The 23547-nt window shown below is 38.1% G+C and overlaps 1 protein-coding gene across 50 annotated transcripts in view; it reads right to left on the minus strand.

Annotated features, from left to right (window-relative positions):
* Nucleotides 1-23547, minus strand: part of PARD3 (par-3 family cell polarity regulator) — a 579141-nt gene that overhangs the window by 295711 nt on the left and 259883 nt on the right. For 40 of the 50 annotated variants that reach the window (XM_086334597.1, XM_086334603.1, XM_086334599.1 and 37 more), the window contains one exon: nt 5133-5264. The exons of the other annotated variants lie outside the window; for them this stretch is intronic. In XM_086334597.1, the coding sequence (XP_086190723.1) occupies nt 5133-5264 (132 nt within the window). The remainder of the gene's footprint in view (nt 1-5132; nt 5265-23547) is intronic. 50 annotated transcript variants of the gene reach the window in all.

The following is a 23547-nucleotide window of genomic DNA, read 5'->3' on the forward strand; positions in this document are numbered from 1 at the left end:
CAATGTCAAGCCTGAATCTCGCCATCACCACACATTTAAGGCTTTCCCGGAGTCTGCCTCCCTCAGTATAACCTGCCAATTAGATGAAGTTTTTGCTTGATGGAAAAAACCTTAAAGCATGGACTTTCCTCTAAAGGTCAGGGCAGCCGTCCCCTGTAACACAGCGTAAGTGGGGGCTGGAATGTGCCTTCCACCTGACCACTCTTTCTGTTAATTGGCTTCAGGCCTGTTCACCCAGACAAGGTAGTGGAAATGGCAGGCTCCCAATTAGCTTAAATTTCCCTTAAGGTCCCTCTACAGTTCTGGTCCCAAATTCTCCCAATCACATATTGTAAAGATCCTGCCTCCTCTTTTGTGGAATTTATTAGCTGCAATAAACCGTGGGGATATAAGAACAAAGGCAGCTTATGATCTATTATCTGCCGATATTATAGTCCATGCAGAGTCAGGGAAGTGGTAATCATAAAAAGAAATTCAGATTTCTTAAAACACAGCCACACATCAAAACTAAGGACTTCATTGCATTTTTTGTTACTTAGATCTTAGAATCAAAATTTTTAAAGCAGGAGAATTTTTCTTTTTTTACGTTTTATTTATTTAAGACCTAATTTTATTATTTTTATAAAACTTGTTGGCTGCATGGCATGTGGGATTTTAGTGCCCCCACCAGGGTTCCAACTAATGCCCCCTGCAGGGAAAGCTCAGAGTCCTAGCTATTGGACCACCAGGGAAGTCCCAGGAGAACTTTTTAAAGGCAACACAACAAACACTGATTTAGTCTTCAAATCCTCTGTGCTTCCTCTGAGTGCTCTCAGAAGAAGGAAGTCAACTGACTGAGGTAAGAAAAGGTTGCTTTTGAAGGATGCTCAGTCCTACCTTCCAGAGAAGGCAATGGCACCCTACTCCAGTACTCTTGCCTGGAAAATCCCATGGACAGAGGAGCCTGGTAGGCTGCAGTCCATGGGGTCACTAAGAGTCGGGCACGACTGAGTGACTTCACTTTCACTTTTCACTCTCATGCATTGGAGAAGGAAATGGCAACCCACTCCAGTGTTCTTGCCTGGAGAATCCCAGGGACAGAGGAGCCTAGTGGGCTACCGTCTATGGAGTTGCACAGGGTCAGACACGACTGAAGCGACTTAGCAGCAGCAGCAGCATCAGTCCTACCTTCTGAGATGATCTTGATGTAGGATGCAGCTACAGGCTATTCTGAGCAAAGTGAGTCAGTCATGATTCCATAATCATGTTAAGTTTGACTCCAAGTGCTTCCTGGGTCAGAGTTCAATATACTGCCTACCTCTGGTCACAGAGGTGTAACTTAGCAACACTCAGAGGGAAGGAAGATTCAGTAGCCCTCTTATGTAGGGTCCATCCACAAAAGGGAAAGCACCTCAGCTTCCAGATGTGCCTGCTAACTCAGCATTCACACCCTCCTTTGTCCTTTTCATCCCTACTGTTTATTCCCATTGGCACGGCTGATGTGGGCATAATTGCCTTCAAAAAACAGATAATGAGAAGCACTCTAGTAGGAAATAGAGCAAAAACAAAACCACTGCAGGCATATAAAATCTGGAACCCTCTCGACCTCTTCAGGACAGATGGCATAACTAAGAGAAGATATCAGTTCCACCCTTGTGATCTCAAATCCTAAAGGCAAGGGCTGACTTTTTTTTTAAAACATATGAAACATTCTTTTATCTACCTGATGCCACTCCTTTACTTTATTTTTAATGGCAAAAATTAAGGCAGGGAAAAAAAAAAGCCACAGAGGAGGCATCAGGCCATTAAAGTCAGATGACTCGTGGCAACAATTAAATGAATAAATCCACAATTAAATGAGAATGGCTGGACTAGATTTCCAGTGTATCCAGCATAACTTATTTGTCCTCTTCTATCCAAACAACTGTGTTTACTTTAAGCCAAAGTTTTAATATGAATTTTGTTTTTGCTCTTCCTGTCTAGTTAAGTAGTTTTCAGGTTGGTTAATTATCCAGCTCCTGGTAAACCACTAAATTTAATGAATGAATCATCATTTCTTAAGCTAAGGAAAAAGATGCTGTGGGCTCAGGAATCAATTAGCAATTAGCTAATGTCATCTACAGTGGGCTACATAGACTAAAAAAATACTTTTTTAAAAAAAACTTTTTTATCATAGAACAAATACTTTAGATAACTTCGACAGAAGCAAACAAGGCTTATTTGGGGTTGGGGTAGGTGTTTGTGTGGCTTCTCAATGAGTCCCTTTTGCTTAAAAAGAAATTCCAAAATTACAAAGAAAAGCTATTTTACTTTCTTTACAGGCCTACAATCGCAACAGTAAGACAAAGTTATATTTTCGGAAATAATTAAATGTATCATATTTTAGAAACTCTGGGCTGCCAATATTTTTTTCTTCTGAATCTTGCAAACAGAAAAAAAGATCAGATTCAGCAACTTTTGCTGGAACAGAGCCCTGATTTTGTGTGTGTGTGTGTGTGTGTGTGTGCGCGCGCGCGCACGCGCGCGTCGTTTCATTTAGTGACGAGCAACTGTGTTTCAGGAAAGGTAAACCCCCATTTCCACCCCCAGTTCCAGGAGGTCAAGAATGATTAGTCTAAACCAAGGCAGGTACTTTACTGCCTTTGATTTAGAAATGGGCAGGCAAGTCACGTGATTCTGAACAACAAAATACGGAAGGCATCTGGTGGGTAAGGAAAGAGGCAAGCTGGCAGGAAAAGCTTATCTGCTTTCAAGTGAGCCACAGTGAAGAGAAGGGCATGGCCCCCTTCCTCTGCAAGGATTTGATGGTCTGAATCAGGCAGGAAAAGACTAGTGGAGACCTCGGGAGACTCCCAGAAAAGCTGGGGACCCCAGGCCTTGAGGGAGGCCACCGGGCCAAAAATGAAGCCCCCTCTGCCCTTCCCCCAGACTTCTTGTTACAGGAGCAAGGAGTGCTTCCTTATCACGCAATCCAGATGTTCTGTATTCACACCCAATGTTTTTCCAACAAATACACTAAGACACAGTGAGTCTTTCTGGGTACCAGGCCTGACTGTAAACCCTCAGCAGGTATTACATCACTGATGAGGCAGGTTCGATGATAAACTCATCTGCTATATGAATAAACTGAGGGGCAGACAAGGTGACCAAGCGCCCAAACACCATACAAGGTGAACAGAGGGTAGCTTCCAGTCTGATCCCAGGCCCAGCTAAACCATCTTCATTTTAAAAAGTTACTTCAGTGAGAGCTGAAGTAGCACAGGGAACTCCACTCAACACAGTGTGGTGACCTAAATGGGAAGGAAATCCACAAAAGAGGGGGATGTATGTATATGTATAGCTGATTCACTTTGCCATCCTGCAGAAACTTACACTGTAAAGCAACTACACTCCAAAAAGAAATTTTTCATAAATTTATACATCAAAACCCCTGCAGAAGGAAACGGCAACAGAGGAGACTGGTGGGCTATAATCCATGGAATCACAAAGAGTCGGACATGACTGAGCGACTAACACACATACATCAAAAGAATGCAAGTAAAAACTGGTAGAAACCAAATAATAGTTTAGTTAATAGTGTTGTTTCAACTTTTTGATAATGTGGTTATTTATGTTAGCTGTTATCACTAAGCCAAGTGAAGTGTGCATCAGAACTCTGTGCTGTCTTTATAATTTATTGTACTACTTTTTTTTTTTCAAATAAAAAGTAAACAATAAAAAAACTTTACTTCAAAGTGATAATCTCATGGACTTTAATCGGTATTACTATTTCATTACCACTGGTTTTTCACTTGTTTTTATCACTTGTTCTTCCTACTAGAACTTCAATGGCTTTTTAATTATTTAAAAAATTTTCCATCACACAAAGTTTTATGCTCCTTACTATAGGATAAAAATCATACCATTGCAGGTATCAAAGGCAAACTGTCATTTTTTTTTGTTCAAATATCCCACATACATAGAACTCTTTTAGGAGATGATACTGAAAAAATAGACTGAGATGAATTCAGTAGAATAGGGTTTCCTTCCACTGATATCATTCATCTAAATTGAAAAACAGCTTATTCCAGTATCTAGGCAACCACATTATCAATAATTTTAGAAATTACTGAAACAAATACACAACAAAGCATTCTGTCACTGAGTACTCACCTAGTTTGTGATCCATATGAACTTTTTAAAGAAAATACGTGATGCGGGAACCAAATACACAGATTTTTAATATCAATACTATTAAAACTACAGAGAAAACACTGTGACTAACAATAAGCAATTAACACTTTTTTTTTAATGACACTGCAAGAATTTTTTTATACATCAAAACTTAGCAGAAAACCTCTTAGTTTTCATACAAACGGCAAACAGTCCCCTTCCTAAGATAGGAAGCCATTATGTATGCTGAGTGGTGACCAATTTTTGATTTTGTGAATTGGAGGTGGCTACCCTGCAGAGTGAACTAAGCAACTGCGAAAACACAGATGCCTACAACAGGTCCTGGTCTTAACCTGACAATTGCTGAAACAATAATAGAATGTCTATTTCTCCCATAAAGTGAAGTCAGGGGTAACAGAAATTTTTATTTCATCCCTTCAGATCTTTCGACTTTATTGCCTCTCAATAGAGAGGGGAACCCATGGGTGATTTTTTTTAAGTCCCCCTTGTTTATATAGACCATTTTTAAAGTTTTTATTAAATTTGTTACAATATTACTTCTGTTTTTTTATGTTTTGGTTTTTCGGCTGTGAGGCATGTGGGATCTCAGCTCCCCAACCAGGGGTCAAACCTGCAGCCCCTGCATTGGAAGGTGAAGTCTTAACCCCTGGACTGCCAGGGAAGTCCCCCATGGGTGGCCTTGAAAGTCTACTTATAAACTGCATTATTCATACCAAATATCTGTGCCTCACAACCTAAAAAGCTCTATGGTGGTAATTTTTGAGAATCTACAGCAACTGCTTAGGAGAAATCTTTGATCAGGGACCACCATCAAAACAGTCTACATTTACGTTAGACACACTCAGATACAGAGCCTGGTATTTAACTACAGTTGGGCAGAACCACTTATCTCCAAGCATCACTGTGATGGAGGGAAATGCCTAGGGGGTGGGCCAGGAAGTTATATCACCGACACATGTAGAAGGATGCGTTTATGTTACCTGTTCTTGCTTCTCCAGCCACTTGTCCACCATTGGGTGACTGGCACTTAGAGATGAGCGAGCATTGTCTCTCTGAAATTGGTTAGACCAATTACTAGTGTCCCGTGGGAGGCTTCTGTAGTTTTCATCTTTCTATTCAAAAAGAAACAAAAAGGTGTCTTGTAAAAAACCAGACTTTGCAAATTAATGATGCACCTGGTTTTTCTAAAGTAGCAGAAAAAAAAATGATTCTACATATTTAAAATGTTTTCCCCTAGTCGATATCAAAGAGCTGATTGAGGTCATTTCCTCCAGGTTAGACCTCAGAAATGCAGTCACCTGCCTGGGAAAGGGAGTCTGATGGCTGTGGCCACACAGGTAGGAGCACAGTAGACAGAACAACACACTCTGCCCTCCTCTGGGGTCAACCTCTGCAGGGAAATACTTCTATACTAGACTTTCATCATCACTCAATCATGGCATTTCTCTTTTCTTCTTCTTTCCAATCTTAGAATAATGTTGTAAGATGTTTTCTATAATTTACCAAAAACATTTAAAACAGAAGATGAATGAATTTGCTCTTTATTTAGATCCTCATAGTTTCAGGAATTTGGGTAAGAGATTGAGGACTCTGGGCTCTTCAGTTACCTCCTTCACAAGCTAGTTGTAAACATTAATTCAAATAGTGAGAGAAGAAAAAAATTAGCCTATCCCAACACATGGTACATAATCAAATCAGATCAAATCAGATCAGATCAGTCGCTCAGTCGTGTCCGACTCTTTGCGACCCCATGAATCGCAGACACATTATTTGTTCACCCCAACATACTTGAGATGAGATGTCTTTGATTGATAAATATTTATTAATATACCCCAGAGCAGCCAAGGTATTTCTTTCAAATAATAATTTACAACAACTTGCTTTGGCTTTAGAGCTTTGGCTTAATCTCAATGTTCTGAAAAGATATGAGAAGGCTAGGATAAGGTAGGAAAATTGAGCATTTCAGTTCAATAGCTAAATCTAAATATCTTCTAAAAGAACAAATTTAAAATGTTAGCCTCACTTCAGCTAACTTACATCAGTGCCCCACATTAAATACCCAAATATTTTCCTTAAAAACTTTGTTGAGGGTAGTCTGGCTGTAAAAATCTTCATACACATGATTGATTCTTATTCTTCATTACTTAAACCACATTAGCAACAAACACACACATAGAAACAAAAAGTGTAACATAATAGGATTGATTGTATAGACCTTGGAATAAACCAGGATACTGTTTTCTGTTCCATCAGAGGATAAAACTTAAAAATGAACTGGTCATCCTGAACCTAGGCCAATATTGTGACTTTTAAAAAACAATGTAATCTATAATTATAATTACAGTATAAACTGTAGCATGAAATAGCTACAGTATAAACTGTAGCGTGAAACTTTTTAACTTTTTAAAACCAAACTACAGAAAGTAAACATTAAAAACACAATAGTAGAATTTACCATTAGCGGCAACTACTTTTTACTAGAAAAACTCTGTATCCTTCTGGTTACTGTGGGTCAAAGCTGTGATGAGGCACAACCACAAGTACAAGGAAAATGCTGGTGAGATTAGGCTGCTGCTCCACACCCACGATGAAGTGCGGACCTTGCTTATAAGAACGTGGAAAGGGTAAAGCAGAAGACACAGACAAAGTCTAAAGAAAGGAATCAAGCAAATGAAGCAACTAAAGTTCACTGTGTCTCAAAATATTAAGAGCCCTTCCTTGACCATAATAACTTCAGAACAAAGCAAATCTATGCTTCACATGGTAGTCCCTAAACTTACTGACCAGACATTCAAATAAGTCATAAAAGGCAGATAAACTTATTAATGACAGAAACTAAAAGATCCATGAAGACAGGAAAGATGGAAGGGTGGAGAAACAGAAGCACAAGTTTTACATCAAGGATCTTGTGCTCCTAACATTGACTAGGGACCTGGTTTTGCTATTCATTTCCCACCATTAGAAAGTATTATTATACCAACTCTCTACTTTGAAAATGAACAATCAAACAGAGAGCATTAAAAAAATACATCCTACTTTTTCTGTAGGAATGGTATTTCAAAGTAACCAATAGTCAAGGAGGAAAACTTGTCCTTTCAGAAAACATAGTAACTTATATGCAGAGTACATGATGAGAAACGCTGGGTTGGAAGAAGCACAAGCTGGAATCAAGATTGCCAGGAGAAATGTCGATAACCTCAGATATGCAGATGACACCACCCTTACGGCAGAAAGTGAAGAGGAACTAAAAAACCTCTTGATGAAAGTGAAAGAGGAGAGTGAAAAAGTTGGCTTAAAGCTCAACATTCAGAAAATGAAGATCATGGCATCCGGTCCCATCACTTCATGGGAAATAGATGGAGAAACAGTGGAAACAGTGGCAGACTTTATCTTTTTGGGCTCCAAAATCACTGCAGATGGTGACTGCAGCCATGAAATTAAAAGATGCTTACTCCTTGGAAGAAAAGTTATGACCAACCTAGATAGCATATTCAAAAGCAGAGACATTACTTTGCCAACAAAGGTCCATTTAGTCAAGGCTATGGTTTTTCCAGTGGTCATGTATGGATGTGAGAGATGAACTGTGAAGAAAGCTGAGCACCGAAGAATTGATGCTTTTGAACTGTGGTGTTGGAGAAGACTCTTGAGAGTCCCTTGGACTGCAAGGAGATCCAACCAGTCCATTCTAAAGGAGATCAGCCCTGGGTGTTCTTTGGAAGGAATGATGCTAAAGCTGAAACTCCAGTACTTTGGCCACCTCATGCAAAGAGTTGACTCATTGGAAGACTGTGATGCTGGGAGGGATTGGGGGCAGGAGGAAAAGGGGACAACAGAGGATGAGATGGCTGGATGGTATCACCAACTCGATGGACATGAGTCTGAGTGAACTCCAGGGGTTGGTGATGGACAGGGAGGCCTGGCGTGCTGCAATTCACGGGGTCGCAAAGAGCCAGACACGACTGAGCGAATGAACTGAACTAACCTGAATTGAATGCACGTAATAATCGAATAATTAATAGAATTAGAAAAATCACCATTTTCAACTCCTAATGAAATCATTCATTCAGGCAAAGATAATTAATGGATGCTAAAACCGTTAGGTGAAAAGTTGACAATGAACACGGTGTATGTGACATGATGAAATACCACTTGCAAAGGGGAAAATCTGTCTTTAAAATGATGAGACAAGATGCTACAAAACACTCTTGTTGATGTCTAGAATCCAAGAAGCTGCTGGTGCTTTTGATTCCTTTTGAATCTCCATAATGATGGAGATTCCTCATCTTTTAAATGGCCCCTGTGGGCTCTTACTATGGACCACTCACCACCGTCTCTCTGAACAAGCCCAAAAGTGTACAGTTTCAAAATCTGCACACATGCTAAGTCACTTCAGTTGTATCTTGATTCTTTGCAAACCCATGGACCTCAGCCCGCCAGGTTCCCCTGTCCATGGGATTCTCCAGGCAAGATGATTGGAGTGGGTTACCATGCCCTCCTCCAGGGGATCTTCTCTACCCAGGGATGGTCCTTAAGTCTCCTGTATTGGCAGGCATGTTCTTTACCACTGGCGCCACCTGGGAAGCCATTTAAAACCTAACCCATGAAAATATCTACACACAGGTCACCAACACTAAATATTTTTTCTGAATTCATGATCTAAATTACCAACAGGATGTCCCAAAGATATCTCAAAATCAGTAGATCAAAATGAAACCCAACTCCTATATCAATTCTGGCACCCTTCTGAAAAACAGAATCACCTGTTTCACATCTTTCCATCCTGCCTAATCCCCACAGTTGCTAGGTCTTGTGAATCCAGAGTTCATGGCCAAGATCTTAGATTTGGGCAATCACCCTCGTACAGAATCAATGTGCCTCTCATCTGAACAATCAGCAGCCCTCAAATTGGAGGCTTGGTCAATCCTCATCCTCTCCAACAACCTGCCACAGAGGATTCTTCTACAATGCCCTCTAGGTCACGTCACACCTAGAACAAACACGAGGCCGAGCTGTGGACCTTCAGTGCCACAGGCCTCCCATCTCCATCAGGATCTTCCTGAGTCTAGACTCCCAGTAATGCTGCTTCTGTAAAAACACTCACCACTCTTCAACACCCAGTCCCTAAGCTGCTTTCTGTAAGAGGCATTCCCTGATTTTCACCAGAACTAATAATGTCATGCATCTTGTTATCACTATATTCCAATTTTAGTTCTAATTATAATTCTAACTTATAATTCAGTTAATTTTTAAAATGGCTATTTTCATGATCACAGTGACACCTGGGCAGAAGATCACCAGTCACCTTTAAACCCTAGCACTTAGCTCAGTGGCCTACACCTACGTGGATGGCTTTTTCTGGAATACTTATTATGTTCTCTATTTTCACGAGGTTTCAGAATCCCATAATTTTAAAGGAACATTTCTATCAGTTGTTTTAAAAATCAAATTGAGGGACTTCCCTGGAAGCCCAGTGGTTAGGGCTCCATGCTTCCATGGCAGGAGGTGCAGGTTCTATCTCTGGTAGGGGAACTAGGATCCCACATGCCACAGCTCGGCAAATAATCATAATAAGAAACTAATAAAATAATCTTGAAAAACAGAAACTCAAGAAATAAAAATGAAAAAATGTTTTAAATAAAAATCAAATTGAAATGGGATACTTTAATAAAGGTATCATGACAAAATTTAGTGGAAATGCACTTTCACTGAAATACAAAGACTGTACTTTTAAATTTATACTAAAAGACGTATTGCTGTCATCAGCCACTAAGTCGTGTTCGACACTTTGCGACCCCATGGACTGCAGCATGCTACTGTTAGATGCCTATTTCAATTTTATGTCACACCTACAGTACTACAGTATACAATGTCTGCGGAAAATATGATGATTTCCAATTGCATCTAAAAAGTAGTGTGGCATTTCTCCATTTATGTCAATTATGACACGTAATTCATGCAGCAGGCTACCATAAAGTAATCATATTAAGGCAGATAAGGGCTTAAAAAAAAAATCAAAAGATCTATCAGTAGAATCAACTTTGAGCATTTAAATGGTAAGAAAAATAAAATACTATATCCCTCATAAAAAAAGTTTTCCTAATTCAATATTGATATGGTAAAGCCAGTAATAAACTCATATATTAATGTGTTTACGAAAAGTCCAGTTACAGTCAGTCACCTTAGTCATCACCAGGTAAGTGAAGAATTTCTAAAATATGTTACCAGTTGTTACCCCACAGTATCTGTTATTTTGTTGACTGCACCATCTCATGCTACTGGCATTTCAGCAATGTTCTTCCTCAAAATCCTGCCTGAAGTCTGGATCAAGTACAAACACTTTACAATTCTATTAAGCTGTGATTCGTATTCAGTGATGTAAGTACATGCTTAAACCTAATAGTACACTATGTGTTTCTACTTGTATTTTCTACAATATGTGCGTGGACAGTCACCATTTTCAAGTGAAATGTATACCGTGTGCTCTATTTTCAATTTGAAAATATTTTTTCCAGTGTAAATGATTTTTAAATTACGGTACTCTTAACTACGTCTTTGCAAGACCACATTTTCCATGGACCAAACTATAGCTAACTACATAAAAGTCAAAAATATTTTTTGAACGTATTTGCAAAACTTATATACCATAACCTAAAGAAAAAAATAAACCAACCAAAATGTTAGTCAGTGATAGTTTCACACTGAATTTATAATAAATTGAAGAATGGGCTTTTAAATCTATTTTATTCTATGATCAAGTTAATGTCTCAATTCTGCATATTGGTAAACTTAAAGCAAAACATGAAATCTTTTTCTTGAGACTTATAAAAATCTAGCAGTATGACCAATATATTAGTAGAAATAGACCAACAGACCAATAGAAAGCCCTAATAAGTACTAAATTTGCAAACAGCAAAAAATTATTAAAGCCACAACTTTATATCTAAAAGATTATATAAGAAAAATACCATAAGGAATTACTCTTCTTTTAAATTAGAAGACACTGGACCAAACAGCCATTTAAGCTTCTACACAAGGTAGGAAACTTGCTCTCTTGCCAGAAAAACCCAGATGTTCCTGCTGTGATCAGGGATTTTCCTTATCATCTAAATGTACTGCCACATCATCAGGTGTCAAAAAGCCACCCAGGCTGAGAAATGCATATTAATTTGCTGCTCCCTGGTAGCAGTACCCTGGGTATGGAGTAAATCTCTTTCAGGGTAAGCTAAGTAGCTGTTCTCTCTCCCCTCTTCCTGAGCCAATTACAATTCAATAAAAAGAAATCACACAGAACCCACCCAATGCCTTGGGACTGAGGCTTATTCCTGGCATAATAAGCTGCAGCTTCGAGGCTTTATCTCTCAGAAACAGCTATTTAGCTGATGGTCAGATTTCCTGGCAGACCTACATCCCTACTGCAGAAATAAAGGAAAATTTCATGAGCATTATAGAAGTCATGGATATTTCTAAGTTAGCACAGGAAACTCAATTCTATTTCCACTTTATCTCAAAACAAAAATTCCAAACGTCTTTTAAAAAATCATTAGGAATTCTGCCATGTTTTGAAACACTAAACACCCAATGCATATAGATTTCATTTTTACACCCTCTATGAATCCTATGGGTTTGAATATTCCTGTGTGGTTTTAAGATTTTAAATTTACAATATTTTTCAACTCTGCAATTGTGGTCCAAGAGAATTCAATTTTCCACTTTATCGTCTCTCCAAGAAAAAACAGACGGAAAACAAAGGAAACTCTTTTCAGGATGTCTAACCTGAGATTATGAGGCTGAAGTGAAATGAGTAGTTATAGCTTAGACCATTTTTTTAACTGCATCAAGCTTGCTAAAATCTTCAATAGTCATATTGTCAAGTCAATGTGGCAGACCCAGTCCCCTCTGGGTCAGAGTTTATCTTTTGTGCCTCTTGATGGCTGCACCAGAGCATGACCTTGGAAGCAACGCCAAAGCTAAAGTTTAAAGATAACCATAAAATGGTCTGTAAATAGGATTGCTGTCAATGTACAGTTCTGACCTTCATACCACTTCACAGATATAAAGAAGAGTAGAGGGGGTTGGTCAGGAGGAGAGAGAGGGTGAGGATAAATAAAGTGACGCACACACACACACACAAACATAGGTTCAACAACCAACTTGTAACTGCAGTCAGACAGTGTGGCAGCCCCTATCAGTTTAAACCATCTGCATGCCTATTAAGGCACTTTTTGAGGGCTTCCCAGGTGGCTCAACGGTAAAGAATCTGTCTGCCAATGCAGGAGACACAGGAGATACAAGTTCAAACCGTGGTTCAGGAAGATCCCCTGGAGAAGGGAATGGCAAACCATTCCAGTATTCTTGCTTGGAGAATCCCATGGACAGAGGAGCCTGGCAGGCTACAGTCCATAGAGTTGCAAAGAACTGGACATGACTGAAGTGACTTTTAGCACACACACGTATTAGGGACACATCTATTTTCAAGTGGAATGAACTGAAAAGCATTGTTTGAAACTCTGGTAGGTCAAGCAATCATTTCAATATTAGCAGTAATTCCCATCTCTAAATGAGCATAAATACTGGTACATATACGTATACATCTTCCTTTGCATTTTTTTTTCTTCCTTTCCATTTTGATAATTGCCATCTTTCACAGTCTTAACCATTATTAATAAGAGGGGTAGAGGAGACAAAGAAAAGGATATGTGTTTAAAATCTGTTCCTACTTCTGAGCAGAACTATGACAAGACAAAAAGGAAATTCAAAATTCATGCTATTTTTGTCAAAACAAAATTGTCTAGTAGTAGATTATATATCTATTTATAAATGATATAGTCTGCTAAAATGTGGTAGAATTTGCAACAAGAGACACTAATTGCACTTTACACTGTAACTTGTTTAAAATTTTAAACTTAAAGAGTCAAAATCCAAAGATTTTGAATGCCAAAACTGTATTAGCATGTCTTCAGCTCAAATTTCACAACTATTTTATTGTTAACTATTTTAATTTTCCTGATAAACTGAAGTTTAAGTATTGACCAGGAGTTATAAAAAAAAATTGAAGATATTAATTGATTCAAGCCAATTTTTAAATTAAGGTATAAAGTAATATCTCCTAGCAGGCACATCAAATTTCATCAGTTTTTCTTTTTTTTCCTTGAAATGTTAAAAGTACTACAAACAGTTCTCAAAACTCATTCTGGCCTTAAATTCTGAAGTATAACTCATATCTTTTCTAGCCTTTATGATATATGCGCAATAGTTTATAGGTTGTAAAATTATATTTATATCAGTGGGACACTGAGGAATGTTAAATACGCCAAAAAAAAAAAAATCACATTGGAACTCTTCAATATGGAAGAACACATGTGAGAATTAAAAGTAATTTTGCAATTAAGTTTCCCATCACACAGCAAATCTTTCAGGGTGGTATATTTGCAAAACCAGAAGCTTGATGCTGTAGTTTTATCTCATAACTTACAACTGGGCTTGGTAATAGTCTTGATATCAGGTAAGAAAAACAACCCCTGGAACACAGACGTGCATCAGGCTATGCACATAAAGGATCTGACCTTAAAGGGGGTGTTCAAACCTCTCATGGAGGTACATCTACTTAGGATCGCCATAACGCTTCCAGAGGTGAGCATCGGAGCACAGGGTTCTCTGAAGCGGCCGGATTTGCTTGTGGAGCAGATCAGGAAATCCAAGAAAAGCAAAATCAGTGAAACTCAGTCTCAGTCAGGCTCCTTCTTCGAACCAATGTCCCCAGCTGTTCCTAACCCACCTCAGCAGTTTGAATGCCATGAAAAACTTCAGAAACAGAGTTTTAAACGCTGGAAGGTAAAGGGTAGAGAATATCCAACTGAACCTCTCACTGTCTAAAAGAAGAAACAGGGATTCGGGGAAGTTCTGACAAATACTGTACGAAGATTAAGGTGCTTAACCAGCTCCCAAGGTTCTACCTCCCCACTTCAGTGCCCGGTTCTACATGATGACATTTCCAGGCTCTCCCTCTCAATCTACACAGGAATTGTGGTTTACCTGAGTAATGACATAATTCTGACATCCAGCCATTCTTACACAATGACCCTCTCCCATGGGAAAGTACCACCCAAGTTCTTGAATCACAAAATATATTTATCTTAGAGATGGTTGGTTCATTCATAAATACTACATAGTCTTGGGAATAATCATGAGCAATAAAATGCTTGCTTTACAACTGTTTTAAATACAATGACCTCTTGTCTGATACAGCTAGGATTAGCTCCTTTATCCTATGACAATATGTATCGGGAGTGAGGAGAAGGTAGAGGCAGAGGAAAATGTCATATTTTCTCAAGTTTCAAAGATGCTGTCTCCATCTGGATTCTGAGCAACAAAGGAAAAGAGCTCACAGGGAAGCAGCAGTTGCAGCGGTTCCCATTTCGTTTCTTTCACTGTATTTCATATAAAATCAACACGGTCACCTAGCCGGCCAACAGCCACGTGCAGCCCACAGTCAGTAAGGTCGGGCTGACCACTTCTGACAGTCTTCCCTCCACCAAGAGCAAGTGTATAAGAAAAAAACAGGATGCAAATGCTGTGAGTCAGAGCACACTGCGGAGCCTAGCTCATTTTCCAAACAATTAATACAATAAAGATGACAAGCAACACTTGTTTGACTCTGCAAAACAAATTTGAATCTGAAACAATTTTCAAACATTTTAGAAAGTGCTATTTGTTTCTTATTTTGAAGGTACAAAATACCCATCTACATTTCATTTTCTTTCAAAAACACATAACTCCAAATGTTCATATCTCAAACTAAAATTGCAAGTAACAATCGCATTTTGCATCAGGAGCAAACTGCGAGGGAGAAAGGGAACAGATGCAAGGAGGTGAGGGAGAGAGAGAAAAACACTTAGAGTGGCCCTCTGAATCCAAAATATCTGCTGTGTTAATATCACCTAAATGTGCAATGTGAATCTCTTAGGTTTACCTATCTAAATATTTCACCTTGATTTTAAAGCATATATGATAGTAAAAGAGGGTGCTAAAATCTGAAAATATTTTACCTTAATTTTAAAGCAATGTATATCCAAAGAACTTACTAAAATAGACACCATATACAATTGATGTGACAATGTAAATATCTGCAGCTCCTTCTTACATTTTTCTGTTTATATAAGTTCAATGGGCTGAGTAGATTAGCAGAACAACTGAGTCATTTTTGTGAAAAGTTCTCAGGGACCATCTATTAATACAATTTAGTTCTGGTAAAGCTTTCCCCTTAATTGTGAAATTGTTTCCTTGGGTAAAGCATCTCCACAGATATATTTTTGAAAAATATAGAACATCATTTTTATCTCCTCTAAAACTTTCTGTTAAGCAATTAATAGGAATATAAGAACTGTCAGCACTAATCAACAATAAGTAATAAAGTTTATTAATTATAAAGGGCTTCCCTCATAGCTCAGTTGGTAAAGAATCTGTCTGCAGTTCAGGAGACCTGGGTTTGATTCCTGGGTCGAGAAGATCCCCTGGAGAAGGAAATGGCAACCCACTCTGGTATTCTTACCTGGAGAATCCCATGGACAGAGGAGCCTGGCAGGCTACAGTCCATGGGGTCGCAAGAGTCCGACATGACATAGCAACTAAACCACCACCACCACTGTGATAAAAGTCACATAATATAAAACATACTATTTTAACTATATTTAACTGTACAGCTCAGTGGTACTCACCAAGAGGATTAGTGACACTAACGAAGCTAGTGTATTTTTACTCAAGACTAAGATGCTAAGACATAATACAGACTTGGTAAGGTTTTAAAAATTATGCCAGTTTTTTAATAACAAATGCTGATTATTCTTATATTTCTATTTTAATTGCCTACCAGAAAATTTTAGAGGCAACAGAAGTGAGGTTGTTATGAAATATTTTACAGTTTAAAATATACAACTAAATGAACATTGGGGCAATATGTAAAGTCTGTAAGCGTGTAGGAAAGTGGGCAGGAAAATCAAAAGCACAGAATAGGAAACTGGATAATCCAAGTTAATAACTTTATTGTTTAGCAGTTGGTTTAACTCTAAGGTGAGTTCAGACTCTACCTCTTGGTCAATGAATTGCAACAATACTTAGACTTCAGAGAGTGAACAGATGAGATACAGCACATAATACACCCTGCAAGTACTCAGATCAACTTGGCTTATCACTACACAAAAACACCAAAACTTCAAAAACAGTACACTTGGAGATGGCACAGATGGAAACCACTTCTACCCCCACTCTGTAAGAAATGCTGACTGGAATACATCTTCCTACAGGAGCCCACATGATGGCCCCTAGAGCACATGCAAGTCATTAGTAAAATAGAGCAGGAGGGCAAACGCCAGGGAACCAGTCCCAGCAGCCCACCAAGGCTCTGCTCTTTAGTGACAGGCCATGACTTCATGACCCGAATTGGTAGGTTTAGAACTAAAGTATTAAATATTAAAAATAGAAACCACTTAGAGAGACGGAATGAGGCCAAAATACTTTTATATGTCCAAAGAATACCTGAATTTTTCTTCAATGTAAGTTAATGAGTTCCTGGTCTCCTCCCTCAAGAAAACGGGTTTATGATCTTCATTTCCATCTGTAGGATGTGTAACTTTGAGGGTGCTAAACAAGAATCCTGACATTGCTTTGGATTTATATTCTTGGAATGCTTTGTGAGCTCTAAAAATATCACATCCAGGCTTAACCATTTTCTCAATAGCACCTTAGGATTTCATAACTATGAACACAAATTATACTATTTAAAGCATCTGAAGGAAGATTACATTCCTAAACATGGCACAGAAGTAGAAGATGAATCTGAGTTATTAAAAACTCAGACTAGTAGAGCTTGGCACTTGAGGTTAGCCTATTGCAGAAATGAGTAGGTTCATTAGGTACTGAAAGCACAAAAATGCAGTGCATTCAAATTAAGATCTTTTAATATGCAAAATAAAAAGGTGATATTTATAGTTTTAGTGGCCTTTTGCAGAAAGTACAAATGTTGTACCAGGTTAGTGATAGACCTGGGTCTCTGCTGGATTTCCCTCAAAGCTAATCAGATAGGGGAAAAGTGGAAACAGTGACATATTTTATTTTCTTGGGCTCCAAAATCACTGCAGACAGTGACTATAGCCATAAAATTAAAAAACACTTTTAATTTTAATTAGGTCCCATTTGTTTATTTTTGCTTTTATTTCCAATATTCTGGGAGGTGGGTCATAGAGGATCCTGCTTGTGATTTATGTCGGAGAGTGTTTTGCCTATGTTCTCCTCTAGGAGTTTTATTGTTTCTGGTCTTACGTTTAGATCTTTAATCTATTTTGAGTTTATTTTTGTGTATGGTGTTAGAAAGTGTTCTAGTTTCATTCTTTTACAAGTGGTTGACCAGTTTTCCCAGCACCACTTGTTAAAGAGATTGTCTTTTCTCCGTTGTATATTCTTGCCTCCTTTGTCAAAGATAAGGTGTCTATAGGTGCGTGGATTTATCTCTGGGCTTTCTATTTTGTTCCATTGATCTATATTTCTGTCTTTGTGCCAGTACCATACTGTCTTGATGACTGTGGCTTTGTAGCAGAGCCTGAAGTCAGGCAGGTTGATTCCTCCAGTTCCGTTCTTCTTTCTCAAGATCGCTTTGGCTATTCGAGGTTTTTTGTATTTCCATACAAATTGTGAAATTATTTGTTCTAGCTCTGTGAAAAATAGCTTCTGCACAACAAAGGAAACTATAAGCAAGGTGAAAAGACAGCCTTCAGAATGGGAGAAAATAATAGCAAATGAAGCAACGGACGGACAACTAATCTCAAAAATATACAAGCAACTACTGCAGCTCAATTCCAGAAAAATAAAAGACCCAATCAAAAAATGGACCAAAGAATTAAATAGACATTTCTCCAAAGAAGACATACAGATGGCTAACAAACACATGAAAAGATGCTCAACATCACTCATTATCAGAGAAATGCAAATCAAAACCACTATGAGGTACCATTTCACGCCAGTCAGAATGGCTGCGATCCAGAAGTCTACAAGCAATACATGCTAGAGAGGGTGTGGAGAAAAGGGAACCCTCTTACACTGTTGGTGGGAATGCAAACTAGTACAGCCACTATGGAGAACAGTGTGGAGATTCCTTAAAAAACTGGAAATAGAACTGCCTTATGACCCAGCAATCCCACTGCTGGGCATACACATCGAGGAAACCAGAATTGAAACAGACACGTGTACCCCAATGTTCATTGTAGCACTGTTTATAGTAGCCAGTGCATGGAAGCAACCTAAATGTCCATCAGCAGGTGAATGGATAAGAAAGCTGTGGTACATATACACAATGGAGTATTAGTCAGCCATTAAAAAGAATACATTTGAATCAGTTCTAATGAGGTGGATGAAACTGGAGCCTATTATACAGAGTGAAGTAAGCCAGAAAGAAAAACACCAATACAGTATACTCACGCATATATATGGAATTTAGAAGGATGGTAACGATAACCCTGTATGCGAGACAGCAAAAGAGACACTGATGTATAGAACAGTCTTTTGGACTCTGTGGGAGAGGGAGAGGGTGGAATGATTTGGGAGAATGGCATTGAAACATGTATAATATCATATAAGAAACGAATCGCCAGTCCAGGTTCGATGCAGGATACAGGATGCTTGGGGCTGGTGCACTGGGATGACCCAGAGGGATGGTACAGGGAGGGAGGTGGGAGGGGGGGTTCAGGATGGGGAGCACGTATACACCCGTGGCAGATTCATGATGATGTATGGCAAAACCAATACAATATTGTAAAGTAATTAGCCTCCAATTAAAATAAATAAATTTAAATTTTAAAAAAATTAAAAATAAAGTAATGTAAAGGAAAAAGTACTATAAAAAATAATAATAATAATAAAATAATAATAAAAAACATTTGCTCCTTGGAAGAAAAGCTATGACAAACTGAGACAGTATATTAAAAAAGAGAAAGATCACTTTGCCAGAAAAGGTCCACATAGTCAAAGCTATGGTTTTTCCACTAGTCATGTATGGATGTGAGAGCTATATCATAAAGAAGGCTAAGCAATGAAGAATTGATGCTTTTGAACTGTGGTGCTGAATAAGTCTCTTAAGAGTCCCTTGGATAGCAAGAAGATAAAGCCAGTGAATCCTAAAGGAAATCAACCCTGAATATTCATTAGAAGGACTAATGCTGAAGCTCCAATATTGTGGCCACCTGATGCAAAGAGCAGACTCATTGGAAAAGACCCTGAAGATGGAAAAGATTGAGGGCAAGAGCAGAAGGAGATGACAGAGGATGAGATGGTTAGATGGCATCACTGACTCAATGGACATGAGTTTGAGCAAATTCCAGGAGATAGTGAAGGACAGGGAAGCCTGGTGTGCTGCAGTTCATGGAGTCACAAAGAGTCTGACACAACTTAGCAACTTAACAACAATCTAGCAGAAAATTAAGGACAGCTATACACAGAGAAAACATGGTTTTAAAAAACTTCTTAGCCCATCCTTTGCGGTTTTAGATGGTTATTGTAACTAGATGGCATGAACAACTTTTTTTAATAGCCTCCTGCTAAAATGGACTAGTATTTTCAAATTTACCAATATGTCTGGTCTTCTACACTAGAAAGAAAAATGAGAAGAAGCAGACTAAGAAGCCAAAGGTTCAAGAAGAGCAGAAGGAAGCAAAAAAGAGCTAAATATGGAGTATCGTTTTACAATGAATGAATAAATGAATGAATGACTGAGCCAGCAAGGCAGCTACTTTACAATCACATGAAATAGGGTTCAAAGATTATTGCTATTTTATTGTCTGCATATCAACTGTAAAAGTTTTCTTACTCCCACTCTCAATAAAACAGGTAGTCGGAGTTTTCTGGAGGTTTCTTGTGTCTGATCAGCATTGGTGACTCTAATGCTAGGAATCTGATGTCCCAGAAAATGACCTTATGTATTCAAATGCACTTTCAACTAAGATTAGGGGGCAGGATGGATGCACAAATTAACAATAAACAAAAATACTGCTTTTATCATAGCTTCTATCTAGAAAAATATCTCCTATTCTAGCTTTGTATCGATAAGATAGGATCTAATATCTCAATGGGATGTTGTTATACTTTTTAAAAAGACTCAATAATAGATTTTCATTTAAAAATGATAATTATGAGCTGAGTGTGAAATGAAGTGAAATGTCACAAAATCAAATATGCTAAATGCTCCAGATTCTATTCTAAGAGAGAAAACCTAGCCTAAAAAGAAAACATCTCAAAAACAGAATTATACTATTATTTGCCTTCTCTTAACAGGCAAAAACATCATCCCTTTTGAACTGGACCCAAGTTCTTTAAAAAAAAGACTCTCCTGGAATCAACAGAAGAGCTTTAAATAAACACACACAAATGTCCTGAAACAGATACATGACTCTATTGGTATCAATGTGTTTTATCTTTAGAAGTCCATAGGTAATTCTGATGCACAGTCAAATGGAACCATTAAGCTATTCAGTAGGAGAGTAAGTACTGGAATTCAGAAGTAGTATCAGTTGCTTCTTGGTGCTCTTCATTCTACCTCTCACTTCCCAGCCCACCCCTCTAGGACTTATCACAAACCTTTTTATATAACGTAAGTACTTTTCACTTTATCATTTATGAATTTATGGGAAATAACTATCAATAGCCTTAAAAACGTTTGTTTCCTTAGTCAAATAAGTCTGCTTAAGGAATCTATTCTAAGAAAATAATCAGAGATGTCAACATCTGACTGGTATATTAGGATATCCTCTGAAAGGTACTTCTAAAGATTATTTATAAGAGCAAAAAAAGGCAAACATATAAATATGTTAAATAACAACAACAACGAACACCAAAGTTAATAAACAAGTCTGAAAAATTGTTACATAACAGAACATTGTGCAAGCTATCAATATTTACAAGACACAGAAAAATGCTCTCAATATAACACAAATTAGCAAAAAAATAGGCAGGAAATTAAACTATACTTATTGAATAGAGATACCAAGGGAACACTTCATGCAAAGATGAGCACAATAAAGGACAGAAATGGCATAGACCTAACAGAAGCAGAAGATATTCAGAAGAGGTGGCAGAATACACAGAAGGACTATACAAAAAAGATCTTCATGATCCAGATAACAATGGTGTGATCACTCACCTAAAGTCAAGTGGGCCTTAGGAAGCATCACTACCAACAAAGTTAGTGGAGGTGATGAAATTCCAGATGAGCTATTTCAAATCCTAAAAGATGATGCTATTAAAGTGCTGCACTCCATATGTCAGCAAATGCGGAAAATTCAGCAGTGGCCACAGGAATAGAAAAGGTCAGTTTTCATTCCAATCCCAAAGAAAGGCAATGCCAAAGAATGTTCAAACTACCACACAATTGCACTCATCTCAAATGCTAGCAAAGTAATGCTCAAAATTCTCCAAGCCCAGGCTTCAACAGTACATGAACCGAGAACTTCCAGATGTTCAAGCTGGTTTTAGAAAGGGCAAAGGAACCAGAGATCAAATTTTCAACATCTGCTGGATCATCAAAAAAGCAAGAGCATTCCAGAAAAACATCTACTTCTACCTTAAAAAAGCAACACCTCTTACTATTCATCAGAAAGAAACTACAGCTTATAACCACTGCCCAATGAACAGAACAGAGACCTTGTCCCTGAAATCCCATGGGAGGCTGGTTGTGATAAGCGCCTCATTACACTGAATTGAGTGAAACCGTGTCCACATCCTAGGTTGCCACTTCATTCATAGGGGTATGGACCTAACAAGGATGGCTGAACAGGTGGCAAGACAACTTAAATATTCACGCTGACTGAAATATCTTGACTCTTTCCCAAGATGAAATATTAATTTGCACACACAAAATCTCAAAGGACAATACATCTTCTAGCAAGATACTTTCCACACACAGTGTGAGCAAATTGGTCTCAAAGAGGTGGAAAGGGCAGTCAGCCACAGAATGTTGAGAAACAGGAATGAGCCAATGTTCCAGAGAACTCTGAAAAAAAAAAAAAAAAGCCAAGATTCTCTTCCCTTCTATGCCTCACTGCCAGGTAAAACTGACATAATTGAAGGAATTCGGAAGTTTGTAGCACTCCTGGTTTCCAAGTTCTCATCTGGCTTAGTAGCATCTAAGTCTGTGCATTGTGCCCTCTAAACTCGAAAGCACAGCATCACTGTTTAACCTGGTTAGACTCCACCTCTCGTCTGTGGTTTTGAGCCACAAGGCAGAACTCACTGTGGCTGCCTTGTTCAGAAAGAAGAGGCTCTAGCTGATTAGTTACTCCAAAACCATTTTGTTTAACTTGGAAAAATAAAAAACTACTTACATAGGCAGATGAGTTATACAAGAACAGAACCATGAACCGTTAACTAATTTATTTCCATGTTTTTATACAGAAAACCTAAATCTCTACACACTGATAAGAATTTATAACATCTTGAAATTGCCCAGCATGAGTGAGTGCTCGTGGATGCAACACAAATAAAATTTAATACCAATAAGCAAGTATGCTTTCCTTCAAGCATTCTTCCTTAATACTGTAAACATCGCAAGTCATTTACAGAAAATAAGACAGCATTTATTAGACATATACATGCTAAAAAAACAAAAAACACTCCTCAGATTAACTTACAAACAGCTTAAAATCTAGACCAGGAAACTTAGTAAATAGGTATTGAAAAGTAAAGCCAAAGATAATTCAAAAGACAAATTCCCTGCACACTACCTTTTACATGTGCCATACGTGAATACGATGTCATCTAGAGATATGTGTATGAATCAAGGACATTGCTAAGGAATAGTGTGGCTATCTGGCTACATTAAATACCACTCCCCATAGGAAAAAAGTTTGTTGGGTAAAGTAACCGTTTTTAAAACCAATAAAATTATATTCAAGTTTATCTCATAGCAATGATGTTTATAATGTGAAAAAATAGTATAAATGTCCAACAATTAGAGAATGATGAAGTATACTCTACATTGGAATATCTTGCATTCATCAAAAATATTTTCTAACAAAATTCACACCAGGGGAAATCCCCAGGAAATGGAAAGAAATGTAGAAATCATCAGGATGCAACTATGTAGACAGAGAATGACTTCAACTTTGTGTGTGTGATCATTAACATCTGTATTAAAATGAGTTTCAAAATAGGCTATTATAGTTTTGTTCCATGCTACTAGTTGCCCGCATTTTTACAATAACAGATACATGTTATTTTAAAAAGAACTGGCCAGAAGGATCCCCATCTGCTCCGGGTAGCCTCTGTGGGCTCTGGAGGCTGGAACACTAAAGTTCATTTCCCAGGAAAAAAATCCCCCTGTAGACAAGTATCTGGAGTAAACTTCATTCTACTCATTTG

Source organism: Bos grunniens, chromosome 13 (assembly GCF_055505025.1).
Source record: "Bos grunniens cultivar Pamir isolate PY7600 chromosome 13, Bosgru_T2T1.0, whole genome shotgun sequence".
Classification (NCBI taxonomy): Eukaryota; Metazoa; Chordata; class Mammalia; order Artiodactyla; family Bovidae; genus Bos; species Bos grunniens.